Raw genomic sequence first — 27,222 nt, 5'->3', positions numbered from 1 at the left:
GGATACCATGGTCTATGGTATCAAAAGTCGCTGAGATGTCCAAGAGCACTAACAGGGACACGCTACCCCTGTCCATGCCCAGACGGAGATCATCGACCAAGGCGACCATAGCAGTCTCAACCCCGTAACCCGCCCGAAAGCCGGTTTGAAATGGGTCTAGATAATTCGTTTTGTCCAAGATCTATTGAAGCTGGATTGCAACCGCCCTCTTGATCAGCTTCCCCAAAAATGGCAATAGCGAAACTGGCCGGTAATTATTATGCATCAGAGGGTCGAGGGAGGGCTTTTTTAGCAAAGGTTTTACAGTGGCCAATTTTAAGGTAGATGGAAATTGCCCATCCCTCAAAGATGTATTGATAATCCGGTGCAACATTGAAGTCACTACCGGTCCCCCCTGAGCCACTAGCCACAAGGGACAGGGATCGAGAGAGCAAGTTGTCTTCCTAACACTTCTAAGGATCTTGTCCACATCATCGGTACTCACAGACTCAAAGTGATCCAGTATAACTGAGTCCACGGGATTCGCCAAGATATTTTGCTGCTCAATGTAAAAGATAAAGTTGGCACCATATTCCTATTTCCTATGTGGACACTGAATCCTGAGTGGCAGTTTAATCCAGCAGTGGTAATAGATTGAAGTCTCCAGCTCAAAACAGCAGTACCAGAGGTAATATCTTACTACCATAGGGATTTGGGGACAAGCTAGTTTATCTCCCCACACTTCACCTAATGGTAAAAGGTACCCATGGAGGTAGTCATTACCATATCTTGGCATACGAAATTTTATAAGAAGTCTTCTTTTTGTCAGTCCTCAGCCTAGAATAATATTGTGAAACTAAATGCTTGGATTTTGTTTATTGGCATTTCAGATTTTAGATAAGAGCTAATAATCCCCAACCTCAGTTAATTAGAACAGTTTTTACCATTCTTTAAACATATGAAGCATACAAGGTGCCTCTTGCATGCTTAGAGCTGAGCATGTTTCTAAGAAGATTTGTTGAACTGGAAATACTGATTCAAAAATGTTTCCAAAATAACTGGAGTTTATGGATACAGATGCCAAACTTGTGGCAGTCTTACAGAATTTGGCTCAGCTTCTTCATGAATCTGAGACAAGCTGCTTCCATTTCTATCCTGAATGTCAAGCAGTGATCCCAAACAACCATGTTACTTATTAACTGGGACAACCTAAATTAGTTCCTTTCTGCAAGATCTGATAACAAGTACTACACGAGTATATAAATATAGAGTTGGGACAGACTGAATGGTGAATACTTCATAAAGTTCAAGACATGAATTCCTTTACAGCTCTGCTACCAAGAATTAGTTATATATTAAATTGTCATCAGGCTCTCTTTTTAGGATGCGTGCATTTAGTCTATGGTTAATGGTTTCCCATATTTGCTATTTTTTTCCACGGCAGTTAAACATTATCCATTAGTTGCCTTCCCATTTTTTGGTTTTCCTAATTGCTCTTTGTTCAATCCAAAAACCACTTCACACATTATAACATTTCTACACGGAGGGTACTTGTATTTAGAAATAAAGATAGTGTTCAATCTCTTTACAGATTTTATGTTATATATCTTTGCAAATAAGTGTGCTTATTTGCTGTTTTCATAGAATTACAGAGTTGGAAGAGACCATACATGATGGCCACTTATTTGGAGTGATGTTCAAATTTCTCCTCACCTCAGCAAACTCGCTACATCTTCATTCTCCTAACAAAAGGTTGTTAAGAGAATAAATTGGAAAGAAAAAAATAGAAGGGAGAGAATGTTGTGGGAAGTAAAGGCTCATTTCCTGAGCTATTTTATATTCTAGGTGGCAGTCATCCTATATCCAGTTACTTGGGAGTAACAGTACTTACTGAATGATACTTATTTTCTTAATCATGCAATCCTATGCATTATTAAGTGACTTTTTGAAAAGAAAGTAATTTTAGGTCCAATATCATTGCTACAGTTATTAATATCATATAGTAAATATCTTGATATAAATCAGAGGTAGACAAGTGCATAAGGTGGGGGGGGCACATTAGCCTCTGGGAGACTTTAGAGGGCCACATACCCCACTGCATCCTCCCACATCAAAAGCTCTCTAGGGGACACTGGGGCATTCTTGTGATTCCTTTGGGTCTTCCTCGGCATTTGGGGTCATTTTGTGGCAAAAGAACTTGTGCAAAATTTTGCAAAACGAATTTTGACCCCTGTTTGGCTCCAGGGGGATGCCAAACATGACTTCTACATTCAGGGTTTAACATTCACAGATGTGATTATTCATGAGTTTGTCTGTGGCATGGCTGGGAAAGATGCGCTTGCTCAAGAGGGAGGGAAGAAAGCCCAGGAGGCTGAATGGTACTGAGGTGGAATGAGAGTGACCAGCACAGAAGAGTGGAAGGAAAGAAGAAAAGTGGTATGTTTTTAGCCTGGGCAAAGCTGGGCATATTCATGTGAATATGGCTCAGAACCACTATGACTACTCCCTTGTTTTCTGGACTTAAAACCCCAATCCTAAACAAAATACTTACCTATCAACCTAACGTTTTATTTTTAACCAAGCTGATTTTGAACTACATTTGCTGAGCTGCCAGTCTTTCTTATTATGAGAAGGAGTTATGAAGACTTCCCATCTTTTCATTTGTACCTGTGAGGAGATGTCTCAACTCATCAAAGTGAATCAAATTAAACTCTTATCTCAGATCCTGGTTTGTTTTTACATTGTCACATAACAGCTCTCTGTTGTTGGACATCACAAGAAGTGTTAGAGGGGCTGGAACATATCTCTCTGTCAAGGAAAGATTTACTAGGGAGGGTTCCTTCAGGTCCTACACCTCTTTCTTTAAAGATCTCTGGATGGAATGAAATTTTGATTACACAGTCCTTCAACTTCATCAACCTCCCCTTGTTTAGGACCCTACAGCTTTGCTGTAGAATACATTTTATTAGTGTTATAAAAGCATCAAAGGTTGGATTTCTAGGACGCAGGAGGGGGTTCATGGAAATGGAAGATATTATCTACTATAAGATGCTCTAAAACATTGTGACAGGAGTAGAAAGTAGCATTTAACTATCAGAATTAGGTCTATCCAGGAATATTTAGTATTTATCTTAAATTTATCCAGGTTCAGTTCTGCAAACAGGCTGTGTGTGCATTCTCTGGGAAAGTAGGCTTTCTCATTCTAGAATACAGTTCCTAAGCATATGCAACAAGTTCATTGATACTTGACATAGCAATTGTTATACTCTGAGTTAGTGGTTTTTCAGTTTGACCCTGACTCGCATTCTAATGTTTCTCTTGACTGAAGCAAGAGACAGAGGAAAATCCACCAGCTAGCCTATCCCAGTCAGTTCAATGCCCTATTGTGGTTTATTATCAGAGCTGAATTATCAGAAGGATCTTCCATACCCCAGGTTCTTTTTACTGAATTATTCTCATAAGGACATGAAAGCATGTCATGAGCCAACATAGCTTGTACTCCCTTCTCTTTTCTTGACTTGCTCAAAGGTTAAGTACAAAAACTGCTAGGTTAAACACCTCTTTCTGACTTGGCTATCTTATGTTCTAGGTGGTAAGATTGTTTGTTGACTTTGGAGAGTGTAAGAGTGCTTGCCATTTCTGAGTTACTTACAGACACATCTGTTAATAAGTGTGGCTTCCAGCTAGTCTCAATTTCTTCAGCTTGTCCTTGTGTTCGCTTATGAAGAAGTAAATTACAAAAGCCACAAGTGGTCAAGCTGTAGTTTGAGTAACTGAAGCAGACAGGCAGTGGAGTTTACTGTTACACTTGTTTTCAAGACCTAGCTATAATATTATGTCAGGTCAGTTCTCTTGTCTGCCTCTCCAGTCTTGATCTCTCTCTCTCTCTCTCTCTCTCTCTCTCTCTCTCTCTCTCTCTCTCTGTGTGTGTGTGTGTGTGTGTGTTGCCTGCCTTTTCAGTTCAATAAAACCACACTGGGGTATGGAAGTGCAAGGGACTTTTATATTATTGTTATTTATACAGAATGATCAATTACAGAGGTTTGCCAAAAAAAATTAATAGTACTAAAGAGCTTGCAATCTAAAAACTAAGACTAATGAAAGTAGGAGGGAAGAGAAGGGCTGACCAACATAACAATATACAACTATAAGCAAAGGCAATCTCTGGTGTGTCACTAGTCTGTCATTATCTGATCATATATTCGAATGGACTTATTTGCCAGAAAGATTTGCCACCACAAAAGTGGGCTCTCAATATTATGAGTACTCTTGAGTTTTCTTAAAACCTTGATTCAGGGCACAATGTCAGAACCTACTAGGGACAAGAGCTGACGCGCCGCCCCTTCCACCCCGCGGGCGCGCTGTATATATACTGTGTGAGCCTGGGAATACAGGAGTGATTTGCATGTGTATTGTTCTGTGTTGATGGCTGGCCTCAGCCTGGGAGGCTAATGCAAATGAGGATTAATGTCTGCTAATTGGTGATCAATTATCTGCTGGGAAAGCCCCTGACTCTAATTAGCCCCATTCTCAGTTAAAGAGCAAAATGGCATATATAATGCTTTTCATACCTATTCTATTGTTAGAATATGTCTGTACAGTACCTTAGGCTTTGAAGGTAGTAGTTGGCTGACTGGGAATTGAACTCAGGGCCTGCAAAAATCTTGGAAGTGACATGTTACAAATAAAGATATTACCTGTAACCCATTACTTTTTGCAGTAGTGAAGGCATAATAGTATCCTAACTACAGTAGATATCCCTTAGATGTCCAGTAATTTCCCTTTGATGATATCCCTCCAACTGGATGACTTTCTACAAACAAAACAAGACATCCTTTTACAAAATGACAAAATGACTGGTGATGCAACTAAACAAAAAGGTGTAATGAGTAATGTTTACTATTAAAACAGTCCTTTTAACATAGTTTTTGGTGGGTTTTTTGGACCAAGAGGCTATGTTCCAGAAGAGTTTATTCCTGACATTTTGCTAGCAGCTACGGCTGGCATTTTCAGAGAATGCTGGCATGGAAGAGAGTGGGGTATATATACTATTGGTTGGGAGGAAGTGATTTACATGTTGATCTGTGTATCGTTCTGTTGTGGAATGGCAAGACCTCAGGGTGTCTATTTAATTAATGATCCATAGTCTGCTGAGAAACTCTCCTCACCCTGGGTGGTTTTCATTTGCATTTGCTGGGTATTGATTTTGATGTTTTTCAGGACTGGTAGTCTAACTTTCGTTTACTTTGAGAGTTTCTTCTTTCCTGTTAAAGTTGTCCAAATATTTATGGATTTCAATGGCTTCCCTGTGCATTCATTCTGATCTGATAGTTGTTGGCATGGTCCAGAATATCAGTGTTTTCAAACAGCATTTTATGCCCAAGAAGGTTTATGACATGTTCTGCTTCTGCTCTTTTTTTAAGAGTTTAAAATAATATAAAAGTGAAGTGTTCTAACATGTTGTTGTTTGTTGTTGTTGTTGTTGTGTGCCTTAAAGTTATTCCTGACTTATGGCAACCCTAATGGGACCCTACCCTGGGGTTTTCTTGACAGGTTTCTTCAGAGGGGTTTGCCATTGCCATTCTCTGAGGCTGAGAGTGTGTGACTTGCCCAGAATAACCCAGTGGGTTTCAGGGCCAGGCAGGGATTTGAACTCTGTTCTCCAGGAGTTATAATCCAATGCTTAAGCCACTACAAACTTCTGGCTCCATTCTCATATGTTACTTGTGAAGTAATGAATGATGACTGGCATGTTACCTTTTTTTAAAAAGCAACCTAATACATTAGGTTTTTAACATAACATTTCAGGTTCTGGTCTAGCACTCTAATCAGTACAAATAGGGTTGCCATAACCCGGCGGCCCCCGTGCCATTCACGGTTTCGTGGGGCCCCTCCCGGTCCCGGTCCGGTTTGGGCCCCCACCCGTGCCTTGTTCCCGGTTTGGGGGCCCGCTCCGGCCATTGCCGCTGCCGCTAATGCGGCTGCTGCAGCGCCAACCCACCTCCTCCTCAGCTGGCTGGCGGCAGAAGCGCCGCCGCCACCGCGCCTCCACTGGGAGGGCTTGCGCGCCTTGGCACGCGCCGCCCAGGCCTCAGCAGGGGCCAGTGGCAGCGCGCGCGCCTGCCCATTCCCTCCGCAAGCGCCTTCCTGCCCTACTTCTTTCTGCGCGCGTGCACGCGCGCGCCTTCCCACCCCACTTCCCTCCACGCACGCGCGCGCACCTGCCCGCCACACTTTCCTCCGCGCGCGCGCGCCTGCCCCACTTCCAGTAGGAGGAGGGGGGAGAGGAGGAGGAAGGAGCCGGAGGCCAGGACACAATTGGGCCAGAGGAGGAGGAGGAGGAAAGCTGAGTCAGTGGCCATTAGGTCTGCCTTGGTATTTTGGGTTTTTTTAATTATTTTTAAAAATATAAAATACTTATTTTATTTAATTTTTTTAATTTTTATTATTGCTTTTTATTTTTTATTTTATTAATTTTTATTATTGCTTGTTTTTGTTTTATTTTATTAATTTTATTATTGCTTGTTTTTGTTTTATTTTATTAATTTTATTATTGCTTGTTTTTGTTTTATTTTATTAATTTTTATTATTGCTTGTTTTTGTTTTATTTTAGTAATTTTTATTATTGCTTGTTTTTGTCTTATTTTAGTATTTTTTATTATTGCTTGTTTTTGTTTTATTTCAGTAATTTTTATTATTGCTTGTTTTTGTTTTATTTTAGTAATTTTTATTATTGCTTGTTTTTGTTTTATTTTATTAATTTTTATTATTGCTTGTTTTTGTTTTATTTTAGTAATTTTATTATTGCTTGTTTTTGTTTTATTTTATTAATTTTTATTATTGCTTGTTTTTGTTTTATTTTATTAATTTTTATTATTGCTTGTTTTTGTTTTATTTTAGTAAATAGAAAAATGTGTCCTACATTTGAAAATGTTGCCCTACTTTTGTCCTACATTTGTCCCGGTTTGGAGGTCCTCACTTATGGCAACCCTAAGTACAAACACCTGTCTCTACCATTAGCCTTTCTTCCTTAGATAATCATTTTATTATTTTATTTTAGTTTTTGGACCTTTCACAGCTTTATGATACTCTCTCTGAGATGATAACAGAATTTATATTCTTATTATGCATTGTGTTACTATACATTTATATAAAGGCATTATCATACTTTCTGTTTTATTTTTCAATTTATTCCCAATAATTCTCAGTACTGATTTCCACCTCCTTTTCACTGCTTTAGTGCACCGAGCAGGTGTTTTCAGTTGCCTTTTTACTATTACATTCCCATCCAAGACCTCTTTCTTGCATAGCTGCAATCAATTTAGGTGTCCTCAGAACATAATGCTCTTGTAATCAGCTGTGGGTTTTGTATACATTGTGTATGAGTTTTTAAAAAAAGAATGATGATACTTATGACAATTTCTTGGCAAAATTAGAAAATACAGTTGGAGCATAAGTAAGGGTCTAGTGACATGGTGGCAGGGGAGGTGGTAGCAGCTGCTTCAGCTACTTTTCAAATTTGAAAGGAAAATTGATATGGTTAGATCAGAGCTTGGGAAAGTTATTTTGGGAGCTACAACTCCCAGAATCCTTCAACTAGATGGTCACTAGCCTGTAATCGCTCAAAGTAACTTTTCTACACTTTAGGTTGAATAGACCTGTGACCTGATCTGGTTAGGAATGGAATGGAAATTTGTCAGATCCTGACTGAGGTCAAATTTGGAGTTCATGTACCCTTGAGAAGCATGTTGTTGTGTGTCTTCAAGTCATTTCTGATTTAGTATGATGGGGTTTCCTTGACAAGATTTATTCAGTGGGGGTTTGCCTTTGCCTTTCTCTGAGACTGAGTGAGTATCCGCCAGTGGGTTTCTGTGGTCGAGAAGGGATTTGATCCCTGGTCTCCAGAGTAATAGTCCAACACTCAAAGCACTACACAATACTGGCTCTCTCAAGAAACTTACAGGGGAAGAAAAACAGCATGTGAAAGTTCCCGTAAATTGTGAGATTGATTTTGTTACTCCCAGCAGAAGAACATAAACTGCACACCTTCAGAGAAATTCACAAGAATTGGAGAAACTATGGAGCTTTTCAGTAAAAACCTACACTAATATCCCTCCCCTCAGGTGCAAAATCCAGCAGTGTTGCACAAAAATAGGTCATGGTTTTGTTGTGGAACATTGCTGTTTTTCTGCACAACATTTTTGTTGTGCAACATTGCTGTTTGCTATATAAAAAGACAGGTATGACTGCCTGGAAACAGTAATTTTTTTGTACAAACAAAAAAGGGGGAGCAGTGCAGCTTCTGAAAAGCTGCACAGTTTTTTAGGTAATGGAAATGTGTTGTTTCCTGTCAGTGCAAGGGAAAACATCTTGCCTGTCCCAATGTTACAGGATGAAAATCAGTTTCATTGTTCCCAACATCCATAGAACCTGGAAAAAGCAAGATTTACCATCCTCATTTCTGGTGTATTATGTTGAAGAGTCTCTTTTGCTGATTGGATTAGATACCTCTTAGTTCCCACCTTTTGGGCAAAGCTTGGTAATAGTACAGGAGCTAAATTCTTTTTGACACCTGCCAGTTCCTGGAAGTGCTAGATGCTCACTTCATGACAGACCATGGAAGTTGGTGCTAAACATTCTTCCAGCCAAGTTGACATCTAAATGAAATTATTTTTTAACACCTGGGTTAGTGGGTTCTATTTTTAGGAATGCTAAGACAGGCAAAGCTTTGAGTTTGCTACTGCAGGTTTAAAGGCCAAATTATTTCAACCTGGTTCTTCCGGAACTACAGATAAAATGTGGTGAGGTCCAGTTTTTAGATCAAGGGCTGGGAACCTGCAATCCTCCAGATGATGTTGGACTGCAGCTTCCATTGGCCCTCATGGCCCATTGGTGCACAATGGTTGTGGATGTTGGGCATTAGGTCTACCATGTGGAGGGCAACCAGTTGTCTGCCTCTGTTTTTGAGTAAAGGAACTGAAGTTTCCTTATCCACATGCAACATATCTTTCCATGTATTCTCTCACCAGTGTTTCTGCCACAGCTGAATTTATCAGAACTCAGGTGTAGATGAGAGTGCAGAGGGGAGGTAGACTGTGGAAAGGTGAAAGGAGTTTAGTATCAACTTTCTTCCATATTCATATCATACTTTCTATATGTAATGGACAGTCTGGGAAGAACACAGAAAACAGAATGGTTCCCAATTGGCAAAGGAGTCAGACAATACTGCATCCTACCACCCTACCTATTCAACTTATATGCAGACCATATTGTAAGGAAAGCAGGCTTGGACATGGAAGAGGGAGGAGTGAAAATAGGAGGAAGAAATATCAATAATCTGAAATATGCTGACAATACCATAATACTAGCAGAGAACCTCACAGACCTGGAACAACTACTAAGGAAGATCAAAGAAGAAAGTGCAAAGGAAGGCTTACTGTTGAATTAAAAAATAATAATAATAATCACAGAGAACTTACACACATTCAAACTAGACAATGAGGAAATAGAAACAGTAAAAGTGTTCTTATATCTGGGATCAAACATTGATCGGAACAGGGACTGCAGCCAGGCAATCAGAAGAAAATTAAGAATGGAGAGGGCAGCTATGAAAGAACTAGAAAAGATCCTAAAATGCAAAGACAAACAACTCAGCACAAAAGTCAAAATCACACAGGCCATTATATTCCCTATTACCATGGATAGATGTGAGAGCTGGACAGTCAAGAAAGAAAATAGGAGGAAAATCAATTCATTTGAGATGTGGTGCTGGAAAAGAGTGCTGAGGATTCCATGGACAGCCAAAAGGATAAACAGATGGATCCTAGAGCAGATCAAGCCAGAAATATTCCTAGAAACCAAAATGACAAGACTTAGATTGTCATACTTTGGCTACATCATGTGAAGACATGAATTGTTGGAAAAGACAATAATTTTAGGAAAGATGCAGGGAAGTAGAAAGAGAGGAAGGCCACATTCTAGATGGATGGACTTAAGTAAAGAGACCACAAATATGAGTTTGTAGGAGCTGGGCAGAGCAGTAGAGGATAGGGGGACCTGGAGATGTCTTATCCATAGGGTTGCTCCGGGTCGAAATCAACTCAAAGGCAGTTAACAACAACAACAAAATCTGAAATGGACCAAATGAAACATCATTATCTCTGGTTCGACTGTAAGAAAAAGCATGTATTGAAGATTTCTGTAATTCTGTTCAGAAATACCATGTTTATATGTATGTGTGTATATGTATAAAAGCATCCCACTCTCATCAGTATTTTAACCAACCCTTTCTCACTTACTGTTTGAACAGGATAATGCCTGAAGTGATACTTCTGAATTAATTAGCTTAATTTTCTGCATGTGAATGCCTAGGAAAAATTCCATAATCTTATTCAATTATTTTCTGATTTTGTTTTTAGGTTAACAAAGCCATTATCCTTTGCAGACTGTGTTGGAGACGAGCTACCATGGGGATGGGAAGCTGCATATGATCCTCAGATTGGTGTCTACTATATCGACCACATAAACCGTAAGTGTTTTCTTTAAGTGCTGTATTGATTATATAAGAAGGCTTAGCTAGATTAGACCCTGTTGTTAGACACTTAACAAGGACTTGAAGAGGAAAGATTTCTTATGAGACAGCTGAAATTCCCCACAGCAATTCCCTTAGTTTATTTGCTTTAAAAAGGTACTAATGTCTACCTCTTCTTCTTCTTACCACCACTTCATTTTTTTTTAGTGCTTTTATATCTTTCTGTCTGTCAAGGACACTTAAAAGGAGGTTTTCAAAACAGTTCTGAATTACCCAAGACTGTCTGATGATCTTAATGCTGTGTTACAAATTTAAAACCTAAGGTGTGTCTGTATATCCAAATACAAGGCATACCTCCCCCACCTTTATCAAAGGTTAGTCATCTAATTGTTCCCAGGAATCTGCTGTTTTTGTTGGACAGCTGAACAAAGACTCCAGGAGAGGCTGAATAATAAATATATTCTTGCACTCCAGTTAAATATCAATATCATGACTTCTGATATCCACGTGATGAGTGCGGTTGCATATATAGTCAAAGCCATATCACTTATGAATAAAAGCACGTTTTGGAAAAATTAAGTGGTGCAGAAATATTTGTTTATTTGTTTACTATTAAAATATTTATATCCTGCCGTATATCTAAAGATCTCACAGTACGTACATTACAACCAGACGTACCAAATTAAAACTATTTAAAACTGTAAAAACATTAAACAGACTAAAAGCATATTACACAATTTAACAAGTTAAAGCAAATTAGCTTAAAATCAGTTCAAACAGTTTAAAACCATTTAAAAACACATATATAGAGTTCTCAAGTACTGGAGCCCCAAGCTGTTTAGGGCTTTGAATGGCTTTATCAGCACCTTGAATTTAGACTGGAAGCATATTAGTAGCCAATGCAATTCCTTCAAGATTAGTGTTTCATGGTTTCTGTGTGATGCCTTTAAGGATCATCACATGGGGATAAGAAATGGGAGAAATGCACTATGCTCTTGTCATGTTTGTGTGATCACAGGAAGATTTTCACACAACATTATGTACATACCATACTTGTTCCACTATTGAAGAGTCATGTAAGTGCAACTTCTCATTAACAATAAAAAAGTGTAAATGGCTTTCCTATAGTGCTTCATTAGTGCTATTGTGAATGTGTCAAAGGCAATCACATTTCAATAGTGCCATTGAGAATCCATCATTAAACTTTCCAGAAATAAATTGAGTCCCCCAATGTGACATTCAGCGGAATCACTTCCGGTGTCACACTTGTGAGTCATAAGAGAGTTCCTTAGCAGTGAGAGATTAACCGTTTTTTCCTCTCCAATCACAACCCCTTCTTTTGACGTGCAGAACATAAAAGCCATTCATGAATCGTTAATGCCCTGTTATTGTGACACTGTGTGAAAGTAAGTGCCACAATTTCACCATTGTATCAATCTTGCTAAATAACAGAATAGTGCTGTTAAAGTGTAAATAGCCCTCATGTGATAATCCCTCCAGCCAACAATTTAGCTCTTGTGTCTTGTACTAGCTTCAGCTTCCAAGTTGTTTTCAAGGGCAGCCCCATGTAGGGTGCATTGCCGTAATCAAATTGGAAAATTATCAGCATATAAACTACCACTGCTATGTTACCTCTGTCCAGGAAGGACTATAGCTGGCAGACCAAGAGAGATTGAATCTGTCACCCAGCACTGAGCCACAAAATCCACCTTGACTTCTAGTGACAGAGATGAGTCTCAGAGTACTTTCAAGCTACATACCTGCTGTGTCGGGGGAGTGCGACCCCAACCAGTGCCGATAGCTTACCCTGTTTCCAGATCCAAGAACTTCCTGTCCACTGAGCCACTATTTATTTGGGTTCAGCTCTAGTGTACTGATTTTGGGGACAGGACAGAGAGAATTTGAAAACATTGCAAAGAGGACTGAACATAATTCGGAGGGTGGTGGGCCTTCCAGAGAATGTTCAGATACTGGATGGTCATCTTTCAGGAGTGTTGTAACTACCATATGTATTTGTGCATGGCAGAGAGGTTGGGCTACATGGCCCTTGCCAAGTTGCCTATTAATCTTCAAACTGTAAGATTCTATGATTGTGTGAATATTCTCTTTGGCTGTGATCAGGTGATGTTTGAGGGAACACATGGAAGAACAGAATGATTTGATTTGGCTGAAACCTGAGCAGCAACACCACTTTGTTGCATATTTCTCTTGCAATCATATGTTTATTTGCAATTGTGTTAATCCTGTAGTTTCCAAATGAGGGTATCCTTCAAGAGAAAACAAAAGCCAATGTGCCCATAGGTGTCCCTACTGCCCTGAATGCCAATGTGCTCATAGTTGTCCATACATCTCTTTAATGCACTGCCACAGGAGAATGTCAAGATATGTGCTTAGGTTTTCTAGGACTTTACCAAGTATCAGTAGGTGGAGCCAATACCTCCTATGACCTGTCTGACTACTCTAGAACATAACTCAAGAATCCTGCACAATATGTATAGATTTCTCAGTTAAGTTGATGCTTCATATCTACAAGTAATGCAATCAGTCAAAACATTTCTGATTAGAAAAGATTCCCTGAATGTAAAAGCTTTAAAAGCCACTTCTTTAATGGCAGACATCTAATTGCAAATAGAAATCTCACCTAATCCCTTCTAAAGGAGAAAATGTAATGATAAACAGCCATCTGGTTCTGTTTCTCCATGTGAAGTTAAAAGCAGTATGTAATATAATTTAAAGTTACTTGGGGAAAAATGCAGTGCTTCAGAGGTGAGTACTAGCAAAAGTGCATAGATTTGATCAAGTGCATACTTCCAACTTGACACACACATATTTGCCTGCTAATGTTGAGGTAATCGCTTACTGCTTCCCCGTCACTTTGAGTATCTCTGTTTCCTGCGTTGCTAAGATACTGCCTTTTGAAAATGTGGTGATCATTTCAGTCTTCTTGAAACTATCTGGAATGAGTCTTTAAAATAATAATACCAATTTTGGAAGAGTAGCCAAGAGTATTAATTTCTAGCTTTAAAAAGGTTAAAAAAAGGCCTAGCCAAAGACTGAATATATTATATTGAAGAATATTCATCCTGATTGCAGAGAAAATGAAACTATCTCTGTGTGCACAGGTAGGGAGAGTGAATGATTTCTCTTTCCTCTCCTGTGTATGTACATGTGTGTGCCTCCAAGTTGCTTGTTAACTTAGGGCAACCTCATGAATTTCAGAGGGCTTTCTTAAGCAAGGAATATTCAAAGGTGGTTTGCCTTTGCTTTCCTCTGAAATACAGCATACAACATTGCTACTAAAGTGGCAGTCCCTGAGCCATTGGCAGTCCATCTTTTGCCTAATGGGCAAAAATATAATGCTATCCCAGGTGTGCTAGGAAAAAAAATATTGGCAGTCTCCCACATCCGATATCCTGAAAAGCACTAACATACAATTCCTGTTGTTCTTTGGTGATTCCCGTTCTGACCAGGTTGTACTAACCAGGCTTGGCCATGCTTAACTTCCAAAATCAAACAGAATTTAATGTCTTCAGATTATTTAGGACCCTATTTCTTTACATGCACCTTAACTGTAACCAGAGTAAAGTGTGTACATACTGTATCAAAATGAACTTTACATGAAGACCATCTGATACAATAGAGTCTTACCTGTGCAAACTTATATCAAAATGAAATTAGTCTCCAAGGAACCACAACAAATAATGCATTGCAAAAAAAAAATTAATTACTTGACTGGAAAATATTTCCAATCTAATTGAACTGACATACCAAGCAGTAATGGTTGATTTAAAGAGGGTGCCATGGAAGAAAGAGAATTGTGAACCAGCTTTGTGATTATTAAAAATAAATAAATAATATTATGCCAAAGCCATGGATCAGGTCTGACCCTAGAAAATTAGATGAAAACTGCATTAAAACTAGACTCCATAAAGATTTTCTGCTCGGTGCAGTGCTAAAACCGTTTACATGGCCTGAATGAGAATTAAAGTTTTGAGGATGAACAAATAAATAAGTTATGTGCTATGCCAATAGCAGACCTGCAAGAGCTTATTTAGAATTTGGGTACAGTGAAAGTTTTTGTATTGAGCATTCTGCATGCATCACATACATCAAAATAGGTATATTTTAGTGAATTGCCCTCTGAACTACCATGGGTTTATTTTGGAGGAGGGCATTCGGGAGGAATGAGGTGGGTTTGTTTTTTGTTTTGGTAAATGTATTTTATGGAAGCTGGTAGCATGGTTGTGCTTTTCATGAGTTAAACTGGTTTTTCCTCATTGTTTGAGACTGAGGATCCAGGCACTTAGTGCTCTCTTAGTGGTATATTAATCCATGTTGACATTTGTTGAAGAATTTCTGAGGTGCAGTAGACATCACGCATGTTCGGTTATGAGAGCAGGTGATCTGAAGAGAGCACTCTTTGTTTGAGTTACTGGAAGGTAAGATGCCTTTGATAAGGGTCAGAGGCAGGTCATTTGCCTTACATGCTAAAGTTGAGATTATAGCTTTTAATTCACCTGACTGGAATGCAACGGTCCGATAATTGTGAGTGACAGCTCCCAGTAATTTACTAAAGGTTTACTAAATTTTAACAGTGAAAAGGCAATTTGAAGGGTGAATGTGTTTGCATGCATTATCATCTGAGCAGAAATGTAGACTGCACCATCAGGATCACAAACTAAAGTGAATTAAGGAACTGCCTACATTTGTTTTTGCTTTTAACATCTTCTTTTTAACATATATACTTTCCTTTTTGAAAAGTTGCATTAAGGATTTTCACATTTGATGTAACTGTTACTGAATGATAACAGCTTAGGGATACCTACCAACAATAGCTTCTTTCAACTGCTTTTGTATCTTATTCTTACTTTACCTACGTTAATTTATTTATGCTGTTCAAAACAGGATGTCCTCAGACGTTCACAAAAGGTAGCTCTGTCACTGTCCATTATTTTTTATTTATTTTTTAAAATTTGCTAGATCATTTAGTCAGTAATGGGCTGGATGAGGAAAAACAAACTCAGTGTGAATCCAGAGAAAACGGAGGTACTTGCCATAGGATTCTTAGGCCCGGGGAAGGAAATTTGTCAACCACTCCTAGACAGGGTCACACTTCCCCTGAAGGACAAAGTTCACAGTTTGGGAGTACTTCTGGATCCTTCTCTATGTTTGTCATCTCAAGTAGATGCAACGGCCAGAAGTGCTTGGTATCAACTTCAATTGATACACCAACTGTGATCCTACCTCGACCGAAAGGACCTTGAAGCTGTAGTACATGCTCTGGTAATCTCTCGTCTTGATTTCTGCAATGCGCTCTACATGGGGCTACCCTTGTATCAAGTTCGGAAGCTCCAATTAGTGAAAAATGCGGCAGCCAGGTTGGTCACCGGATCCTTAAGATTTGACCACATAACACCTATTCTGAAAGATCTACGCTGGCTTCCAATTAGCTTCCGGGCACAATACAAGGTTACATTTAAAGCCCTACATAGCTTGGGCCCGAGTTACTTATGGGAATGCATCTCCCTATACAATCTGTCCTGCACTCTTAGAACAAATGGGAAGAAATTGTTAGAGGTACCAGTATCTAAATATATTTCTACTTCCCAAAAAGCATTTAGTATAGCTGCCCCCAGACTATGGAATGGACTCCCAGAGGAGATCCACCATGCTACATCCCTGGAAACTTTCAGGAAGGTGGTTATGACAGAGCTTTTTCGACGTGCATACCCACCTGACCTTTTATGAATTTCAGACTGTTTCTGTATGGAATGAGAGCATCTGACCCCATCATTGTTGATTTTATGTTTTTAACTGTGGTTTTAACTTGTGTGGTAATAATATTGTAATGTTTTAATTGTATTTTTTCAACTCTGCTGTGATCCCGCCTCGATCCAATTGGGAGAGGCGGGAAGATATAAATGAACTCTATTATTATTATTATTATTATTATTATAAAATTGCTCTTTTTAGACAAATATTGGAACCCGCCAGAAATCATCTTGAGCTCTTATAAACTTCAGTGTTGGGACAAATTTTTACCTAAGTGGATATTTTGCAGGAATCTTGATATAAGCATCTCACCCATCATAATCTGAAAAGAATTATGTAACCCAATGCATCATTTGAACCACATGCTAACATCTGTTTTATTCATGTCTAGCAAGTGTTACTTTTTAAGTATCTGGCAAAATTTCAGTTGTGTTCCACATGTGTGGAAACAGACAAACGATGGAAACAGCCTAATGTATATATGAATCTTCACTTTACTTCTTGGCATGTAAAAATGATTCTTCCCTTCTCAGTGTCCACCAAGCACCAGATGAAGGCATGTATGTCTGATGTCGTTCACTGTGGTACACAAACTTTTGTATTTCTGGCTGCATCTGTACTGCAGAAATAATTCAGTTTGACACCACTTTAACTGCCATGGCTCAATGCTATGGAATACTAGAATATGTAGTTCTCTGAGGTATTTAGCTTTCTTTGACAGTCAGTGCTGGTGCCACAACAAACTGCAGATCACGGGATTCCATAGCATTCACCCATGGCAGTTAAAGTTGTGTCAACCTGCATTATTTATGCTGTGCAGATGCAGCTCATGTCTAGGTTTGCCCTCCTCCATGAGCTCTTGAACAAAGAAGGCAGGTCAAACTAGCAAAGAACTCTGTCCTCTTGCCCACACACTTCCCTGTGCCCTCTTCTCTACAGGAAATGGAATAAGCTGAAACAAAACCCACTTTTTCTTCATGCCTACCTGAGATAATGCATGCCATGTGCCACATAGCCAAAGCACCAGTGAGGTTTAACAGAGATAGGTATGGGGGGAAAGTCTTTATTATTTAGAGTAAAACCAGGTTTTTAAAGTAGCATACAGCTTGGAACAGCTTTCTCCAATTTGCAAAGACAACCAAACCAACCATTATTACCCCGGTTCTAAAGTCCTTCCACTGGCTGCCCATTAGCTTCCGGACCCAGTACAAGGTGCTGGTTATCACCTTTCAAGCCCTAAATGGCTTGGGTCCAAACTATCTTCGGGACCACCTTCTACCCTACAATCCTCCCTGCACACTCCGCTCCTCTGGGAGAGGCCTACTTCAGCCACAAAAATCTAGGCTTTCGACTACCTCCCAGAGGGCATTTTCCATCGTTGCCCCCAGACTGTGGAACGGCCTGCTGGATGAGATCCGTCTACTTACATCCTTAGACAGCTTTAAAAAGGCTGTTGAGACAGATCTCTTCCGGCAGGCCTTTCCAGAATAGAGAACCCGGCCTTAGAAAAAAACGTTTGGGAAAGATACTGCTGCTCCCACTGATTGTTTGCTGGTGTGATGTTGTTGACCTTCTGGTCAGTTTTTAATTTGTATGTTTGTTTGTTCGTTGTTGTTTTTTGTTCTGTTTTTTAAACATTGCATTGGATTTAATACTTTTTTAAGGAGGGGAGGGTGCCAGGGATTTTATATGTTTTGTATTTTTAACTTTGTTAGCCACCCCGATTGTTCTCAAAGGGGCGGGATACAAATAAATTTTATTTATTTATTTATTTATTTATTTATTTATTTATTTAGCAACCAACCAAAAACATAGCCCAAGTTACATTTAAAAATAACTTGGAACCAACAACCAGCCAACTACCTATGCTCCCCTATGCGTGCTCCCCTATGCATGCTCCCCCCTCTCTGCACTCCTCCACACACACTCCCACCCTCCCTGTGCCTTCCTGCACTCCCCCGTGCACACTGCCTCCTGCGCTGTTCTAGATGAGGTGGCATGGGGAAGGGAGCATGCACCCCCCGGAGGCCCCATTCCCACACCAGGTGACACCCGGTTCAGGGATGCCACTACTGTTTCTACAAAAGTAGTCATTCTGTTCTGAGGTTTTCCATCACTAGAGAAGCTGGGAAGTCTGACATTCTAGCCAGCCTCTACCAAAACTTCCCCAAGCTCATACCAATAGCCAGCACTCAACAGAAATGATAGAATATGAGAGAGAGCAAGCAGGAAAAAGTGATACTCTATCTTTTAAAATATCTCTAACTATTGAAGACTCCAGATGTTTTGACATCTATCTAACTCACATGAAGCTTGATTGACTAAGGGTATTTTCACTGACCTAATAATCCTGCTACCTTAATTTTTTGTTCAGTCACTAGATAATTGTAGCTTGGTTCAGTTACTAGATAATTCTGGATGTCCAGCCATTAAAATTTGTTTGTTTGTGCCTATTGCTGTTAGTGACTAATGAGCAGCTCCCTTTTAGCATTCATAGAAGTAAAAAGATATGTCTCATGTCTGCTCTGAATCAGAGAAAAAGAGGCCTGGTACAAATGGGCAGGAAGCGGTGTGGCGGTGCCGATTCTAGGGTTCAGGAGCGCGAAGCAACTGCATGCTCCTAAGCCCTAGTACATGCCGGCGGTGCCATTTTGGTGTGAGTGCTTTTACACAGCACACGTACCAATGACATATCTTGTGCGATGTGTCCAAATGGCATGGTGCACAAGACACGTCACCGCGATGCTCCAGGGCGCTAATGGCACCTTGGCAGCATTTCCGGAAGGAGCTGCATTTTGCAGCAACTTTTTTCAGTGGATCGTTGTTGTGGCCATGTGGTTGTCACAGGAATGATCTGGAGGGGAAAGGGACAGTCTCTAGCTGCCCCTTTCTTCTAATCTGTACTGGCCCTAGTGTTACTAGTTCAGGATTGTCCGAGGCCCTGAGATTTCTTGGCCAAAACCTGAGACCTAGAGACAACTCTGGTATTGTCATTAAGCATAATGCATTAAGTAAAAACCACAGTTAGTCAGTCAGTCATAATTTAGTCCATTGACCCAAAATTTAGGCATTCAGTTAAGATATGCAAATTCCCAAAATTCCCCACTATAAAATTCCTGCCGTAAAACAGAGGAGAGAACGTTAATAAATATAACTCTAACTAACTTTAACTCAAACTCTAATTCTAACTCTTTATACATAGTGGGTTCTGCTCTTAACTGCCTCAAAGAGAAATTTAGCAACTGCAAGAGTGGCATTTGGGCATTTATCTTCCAGCAAGAATTTTAAACTAAATTTACATTGTTTTACTTAATAATAGATAGATTTTGGCTTGTCGAATCTGCTTGTAAGGGGTACAGTGCAGTAAAATATGTTTCATAGGCTCTACTTCCAAGTTATTACATGGGCATCTTATTTTGGCATAAGGAACACCCATCAAATCTATCATGAAATAGTTCTACAGTATATATATTGCACCTAGTCTTTGAGGGAAAATGGTGATACTTGCCAAGAGAGAGGTTCACCAAATAATTGGCTATATGGAAAGGGCCATCATAATGTGTATGCATCATACTGGGGGAACAAGAGACATAAGAATGCAAACGTAATTCACAGGAAGCTATCTCCAGTAGTACAAACCACAGCTGCTCACAGATTGTCATTCAAACACACACAGAGAATATATTAGCTGCTTGGAAATCTTAGCTAAAGGGGTTCTTCCCACAGTAAAGTAAAGTTAAGGGAATATTATTTTTCACATACTTAGGAAGACTGGCTAAGAAAATTTAATCTACTCGGCTTGCTTCTAGCTACTGAATTTAGAACAGAGTGGAGGGTAAGCCCTAGCCCTACAACATCTGGAATGGAAAGAAGAAATTAACTAACTAAGGGGCTATACAGGTGGGTGACATGCAGCCACCCCATTTCACCCGGGACTGAGGCCACAGCAACTGCATGCTACGGCCTCCGGGGGGAGCAATAAGAAGCCACAAAAAGGGGCTTTTTTTAGCTCCCTGGAAGGGGTGTTATAGGCGTGGCAGTGTGCCATGATGATACCCTTTCCATGCTGCGCTATTTGGGTGCTGTGGCATGCAAAAATGGCGCCATGGCGACCAGGTCATGGCGTTGAGCAGGGGTAGGCAACCGTTTTGAGCCGGGGGCCAGGTTGCTGTCCCTCAGACAACTGGGGGGCCAAAGCCAAAAAATAAATAATTAAATATTAAAATTAAATAAATAAATAAACTGGGACAAATGTAGGACAACATTTTTAAATGGTGGACACTTTTTTAAAAAAAGTGGAGGACACACAAAAAAAATTGCTGATTTTTTAAAAAATGTTAATATAAATGCATGTTTCTGAGGCGTCTATAGACAATTGCCCCCCTTGCCCCTGCGTACGAGAGGCCAAAGGCCCCGGCGGCAATCGGCAGCAGGACCGGGCTGGGGCCGGTCCCAAGGCCTCGCCGGGCCGCATCCGGCCCGCGGACCGCAGGTTGCCTACCTCTAATGTTGAGCGTGCAGATGCTATGCCATGACTCTGGTGCTTTTTGCAGGTCTATACAGGACCTAAATACGGAGACTCTAGAGCAGGTGTTCCCAAGCTTTTTAACTTGCGGAGCCCTTTTTAACAATCAGTTTCTATGGTGGAGCCCCTAAGAGGCCTAACCTATGTCTTACAATTTAATGGTGTTTAGGAGTAGTGTTACAGGGGAGCAGGGAGGAAAGTGGAATAGATTGTAATTTTCCTGGAGTGCACCTGGGAAGTGCATGAGGAGACCTAAGAGCTCCTCGGAGTACAGGTTGGGAACCGCTGCTCTAGAGGATCTTTGCAAGTTGTAGCAGTAAGTTGATTAACCCTTGCAGAGTGCAGCAAGTTGCTACTTTAAAGCTGAGCTGGAGATTTATACATTTTGCTCTTGCTGGGAATTGAACTCTCAAAAACTGAAGAATTCGCATTCTTGTTTCTCAGCTGGAGGCAACTCATGAAAACTGGAAATTTTGGGCCAGATCATGGCCCGTTCCGCACGGGCATATAGTACGCACTGGTTCTTGCTTCTTTTTTGAGCATTGTGATAAAACTGGTTCTTTAAAAAGGATATATAGGTCCAAAACACACTGCTTTAACTGCCCTGATTCAGTGCTAGGGAATCCTGGGAAATGTAGTTTCTTGTGGCATCAGAACTCTCTGACAGAGAAGGCTGAATGTCTCACAGGACTACAGTTCTCAGAATTCTCTAGCATTGAGCCAGGGCAGTTAAAGCAGTCTGCAACTGAATTATTTCTACAGTGTGATTTGGACCATAGCCACTTTTGTTGCAGTATCTCACTTTCAACATTTCCCCCTCAAATTTGCTATTTTAAAATCATCTTTAGTTAATACATTATCAATTCTGGAAATTAAACCATCTACAGTGGGCCCTTGGTATCTGCTGAGGTTTGTTTCCAGGACCATCCAAGGATACCAAAATCCATGGATGCTCAAGTCCCATTAAATACAGTGGCATAGTAAAATATAAAATGACAAAATCAAGGTATGATTTTCAAAATTTATATTTTTTTGAAATATTTTCAGTCTGTGGATGCTTGAATCCGTGAATAAAAATTCCATGGATATGGAGAGCTGACTGTATATTGAACTTCTTCATGTTTCATCTTCATGGGAATGAGAAGTTTATGCCAGCTTTTTGTTTTGTTTTGTTTTTCCATGTCTACAGAGCTGCAAATACTAAAATCAGTGTAAAAGTAGTTCACCCATTTTAAATTCAGATTTGACTGCAAGATCAAGTTACTGTTATATCTTCAAACATTTTAATATGATAAATATCAGTCCCTGAAGGATATAAATAAATGATGTCAATATAGTATGTTGGACATTTTTTTTACTAAATCCATATGTCAATACAGAGATCAATGGTGTACAAAAAAAATAAGTCACTTGATGATGTTGTCCTGTCCAAGGTGGAATCATTAAAGAACTTGCTCAATTCAATTGTTTATTATTGAGATTATCATACTATTAGCTCCAAATACATTATCTAATAACAGTCTATTGGGTTAGGAAATTGAAGGCCTTTTCTTTTGCACATGGTATCTACTAACTAAGACCATTGTGGCTTTTCTACCAGTCATAAAAAAGAGGATTATTTTTTTTTTGTTGTTGTTGTTTTTTTGTTTGTTTGTTTTGCCAAAAGATTTTATTTTGCCACATTTCTTACAACATACAGGGATCTAGGTAGAGAATTCATTTTATAAATGTCATCCCTCTCCCAGGATATTGATTCAACTTGTTGTATACTAGGACTCCTAGATCCCTTTCACATATACTGTTGTCAAGCCAGGTGTTCCCCATCCTATATCTGTAAATGTAATTTATTTCCCCCAAGTGTAGCACCTTACATTTCTCCCTGTTCAAATTCATTTTGTTAGTTTTGGCCCAGGTTTCTAATCTATTACGGCCATTTTAAATTTTGATCCTGTCCTCTGGGGTATTGGCTACTCCTCCTAATTCAGTGTCCCCTCCAAATTTTACAAGCATGCCGTCTATTCCTTCATCCAAATTGTTGATAAAGAAGTTAAATAGCACTGGGCCCAGGACAGAATCCTGTGGCACCCCCTGATTACTTCTCTCCAGGATGGAATGTAAACATTGCTGAGCATCCTTTGAGTTCAACCAGTCAGCCAATTACAAATCCACCTAATAGTTGCATTGTCTAGCCCACATTTTACTAGCTTGTTTGCAAGAATATCATGGGGGACCTTGTCAAAAGCCTTACTGAAATCAAGATATGCTACATCCGCAGCATTCCCTTTATGTACCAACCTGATAATTTTATATGTAAAAAATAAGAAGATAAGATTAGTCTGGCATGACTTGGTTTTGGGAAACCCATTTTGACTTTTTGTGATTATAACATTTCTTTCTAAATATTCACAGACTCTCTGTTGAATGATCTGCTTTAGAATCTTTCCTGGTAGTGATGTTAGGCTAAGCTGGTGGTAATTGTTTGGGACCTCTTTTTTCCCTTTTTCGAGATGGGGATAATGTTTGTCATCCTCCAATCTGCTGGGACCTTTCCTGTTTTCCAGGAATTCTCAAAGATTATTGCCAGTGGCTCTGAGATTACTTCTACCAGTTCAGGTGTCTCCATTAAAATGGCTTTGGCCTGAATGATATCTGAGCTAGATATCAATTTCTTCCATGAGTAATTATTCTGAATCTAGCAATATAAGCTTTTATTTTAACATATTTATCTATCAGCATTCTCTTGCTAGCATTTCAGTGAAGTTGAATAATTACAGAAATTATTCCTGAGGAATTAGTAATTTCTCAGCTTTATTGTATTTTTCACAATATCTACAGGCATTATACAGAATAGATTTTTTTTTATCTCCTTCAAGTTAATGATATCAAAGAGTTTCTTTTTCACTTTTATGCTATATATTTTTTCACCCATTAACCTAAATTGCACAGAGTATTGCTTGTCTGTATTTGTGTTTCTTATTTGCTGTAAAATTGACTTTGACTTCCTGAATTAGAGACCTCCAAGTTTTCACGTTTTCCTTCTGCCTTCCACCTTATCAAGCTTTGTTGTCTTTTCCATTGATTCATATTGTCTCATGGTATGTCCAAAGCATGACAATCCCAGTTTATAGATGCAGAATGTCATTCAGACAGCAAAGGTTTGGTAGAAGGATTGCTATTTGGCTTGCAACATGAGCTAAAGCCACAGTTACTGGATAGTGCTAAATCAGCCTTGCCTGCACTGGTGTTAGGTTTTGCTGTATATACTCATGTACAAGTCAACGTTGTGTATAAGTCAAGCGAAGATTTTAGAGCTAAAATGGCTTTTGATATGACCCATGGATAAATCGACGGTAAAACCTAGGGCATATAACAAAGGATGTAAAAGGGAAAACACATCTTTCACAAACACTTACCACCTTAGCAGCTCTTTCAGAAATCACTGCCAAAGCACAGAGAATGAGGCAGAGGGGCTAAGGTTCTTTCTTGATCTTTCTAAGCGGAATTACTATATTGAGCCATATATAAGCCAACCCAGGATTTTAGGGTCAATTTGAGGCATACATTTTTCAACTTATAGTCTAGTACAGGGGTCGGCAACCTCCGGCCCGTGGGCTGGATGCAGCCCGCCGAGGCCTTTTCACCGGCCCAGGCGCGGTCCTGCCGCCGATTGCCGCCCCACTTCCGCGCCACTCCGGGCCCGGAACAGCAGGGTTCCGGCGGTGGCAGCGGGCCTCTAAGAGGCCCGTTGCAGTCGCTGGGGGCCTCCAACAGGGCTCCGGCGGTGGCAGCAGGCCTCTAGGAGGCCCGGTGCGATCGCTGGAGCCCTGTTGGAGGGCCCCAGCAGCGGCGGCGGGCCTGTAGGAGGCCCATTGCAGTCGCCGGGGCCCTCCAACAGGGCTCCAGTGGAGGCAGCGGGCCTCTAGGAGGCCCGGTGCGATCGCCGGAGCCCTGTTGGAGGGCCCCGGCAGCAGCAGTGGGCCTCTAAGACTGCATGCCGGGGGTGGAGCTTCCACCCACCGGGGTGGAGCAGCATGCTGGGGGCGGAGCTTCCACCCCCCAGGGGCCAGGAGGAGGCCTCCAGCGCTGACGGCCCCCGCCAGCTTTTTTGCCGGCTTCTGACGGGGCCCGAGGCCCCATCAGAGGCCAGCAAAAAAGTCTTAGAGGCCCGGTGCGATCGCCGGAGCCCTGTTGGAGGGCCCCAGCAGTGGCAGCGGGCCTCTACGAGGGCTCCGGTGGTGGCAGCAGGCCTCTAGGAGGCCCGTTGCGATCGCTGGGCCCTCCAATAGGGCTCTGGTGGCGGCAGCGGGCCTCTAAGACTTTTTTGCTGGCCTCTGATGGGGCCTCAGGCCCCGTCAGAGGCCAGCAAAAAAGCTGGCGGGGGCTGTCACGCTGGAGGCCTCCTCCTGGCCCTCAGAGGGTGGAAGCTCCGCCCCCCCAGCATGCGGCTCCGCCCCAGTAGGGTGGAAGCTCCCCCCGGCTTTGGCCCCCCAGTTGTCTGAGGGACAACAACCTGGCCCCCGTCTCAAAAAGGTTGCCTACCCCTGGACTGGTATTTTTGTGTTTTCTTTACAATCTTAGGTACTGTGAGGCAGGGTTCCAGACATTTAATAGATTCATTTCCAATACTGTCCACCAAAAAAGTTTCATATGGCAGTGGAGGACTACAAAGTCACATTCTTTGACATGGTATACAATTTCACCACTGTTGTTCATATTCTTAAACAGAGAAAAACAATATTAATATGAGAAATGTGAAATTTAAGTCCTTCAGTACTTGATTTAAGTGCATACGAATTTTATTTGAGTGAGGTGCTAGGAAAAGGAATTGGATGCAAGTGTTTAAGACTCCTCATCTCAGTAGTACAAGGAACTGATAACCCAACCCGAAATTGCTTGCTGTTCTCCACTGTCAGAAAACAAGAATACAAAATGTTCATGACCCAGAGAAAGACTATGAGCATTATACAAAAGGGCAGTTAACTCAGAGAATAGATATCAATTCCATGGTATGACATTTCCATCAAGCCTGACAGAGTCCAGAGAAATACTCTTTGTCATGGAATTACAATTGCACTGAAATTTATCCAGGTAGATTGCTGCATGCTACTGAGCATTGTATCTGTGTGCAACCTTTTTGTTCTCTGAGAAAAAGTGTTTTAATGGAAAAAAATATATATGTATAGGTCTAATCCATGGGTCTGTGTTTAAGTGGTTGTTTGTAGAAGACAAATACTGCAGAATAAGGCATTTTCCTCTTACCATTCATCTCAGTGTGTTCTAAGTAATAGCACTTCCAAAACAGCACTCTCTTACTGCTCTGTTACCTAAGGAAAACCTGAGTTATGGCTCACCTATTCTAGTTGCTCTTATTTGAGAAAAGCCAGGTTGCAGCAAATGTTCTGCAGATGCTCACAGTGTGGTGTACCCAGCTTTGACTTCACTACCTTGAAGTAGAAGTATAACCTTTTTCTTTAATGTAGGCAGGACTGGCTCTTGTCCTGCTGCTTCATGGATGTAAAAGTACATTAGCCTGCTGTTAGGAATGGATGGCCTGTTGAAACCTCCAGTAGGCTTAAATTCACCCATTAATTTATATATCTGTTGGCCACCTGTCGGACAGTGAATCTTTTTTTGCTGTTTAACAGCCATAGAGTGAAAGCCATTTTTAGCAAATTTATATTTTAGAAATGTTTTCTTGAAAAGATTCTATTCCCCTCCCCAAAATGATGCATTTTAAAGAGTTTATTAGTTGCTTCCCAGGATTCTTATGGCCACTCCATATTTTGTTCTGTTCATATTCAGAAACAAACATTGCAGCTCCATGAGGCTTGGCAAAAATAAATAGCATTGCTTGATTTGAGCCTGTAAGTGCTTAAAAGAAACCCTGCATTGAAACAGCTTTGTCCTTGTGCTTGCAGCCATAAGGACACTGTGGCTGTAGGCCACATTTTAGGACTCTGCAGGCTACTCCTGCAGTTTAGGCCACACATTGAGCAATCCTGACTTAAACCTACTGAGCAATTACCTGAAATGTGTTTGCAGATATGGCTCTCCTCTCTTGTGAAATTATTTTCCATTACAACCAGTTCTGCTCTTAAAGTACAACCACAACCATTACATCTGTCCCCTGCATTTATCCTTTTTTGATTGTTGACTCATTATGAAGCCTGTTTCATGTTTGCCTACAAGGCAGTTTCTCCTTTTAAAAAAAAACTCCCCCAAACCATAGATTGTTATTTTTTTAAAAAAGTAGATGTGTATACAAAGTTACATAAAAAAGCAGTAAGAATTCCTTTTCTTTGCTGACTAGATTAAAGAGTTTCATTCTCTTCTTCACAATTCTCAAGGAAAGCACTTACATTTCGAGGTGAAGGTACTAAAACTCAGGGGGCAGTAAATTTTTCACATGCTTGTT

The 27,222-nt window shown here is 40.4% G+C and overlaps 1 protein-coding gene across 2 annotated transcripts in view; it reads left to right on the top strand.

The window, feature by feature from the left end:
- The window catches only part of WWC2 (WW and C2 domain containing 2), a 177,587-nt gene that overhangs the window by 53,687 nt on the left and 96,678 nt on the right, over positions 1 to 27,222 (top strand). The window contains exon 2 of one of the 2 annotated variants that reach the window (XM_089525423.1): positions 10,398 to 10,507. In XM_089525423.1, the coding sequence (XP_089381549.1) occupies positions 10,398 to 10,507 (110 nt within the window). Of the gene's footprint in view, positions 1 to 10,397; positions 10,508 to 27,222 lie in introns of those variants that run through there. The other variant, XM_089525424.1, reaches the window with a different exon arrangement.

Source organism: Sceloporus occidentalis, unplaced genomic scaffold (assembly GCF_023333645.1).
Source record: "Sceloporus occidentalis isolate IW3139 unplaced genomic scaffold, rSceOcc1.0.p SCAF_5, whole genome shotgun sequence".
Lineage (NCBI taxonomy): Eukaryota > Metazoa > Chordata > Lepidosauria > Squamata > Phrynosomatidae > Sceloporus > Sceloporus occidentalis.
This window is presented reverse-complemented; position numbering and strand designations above follow the sequence as displayed.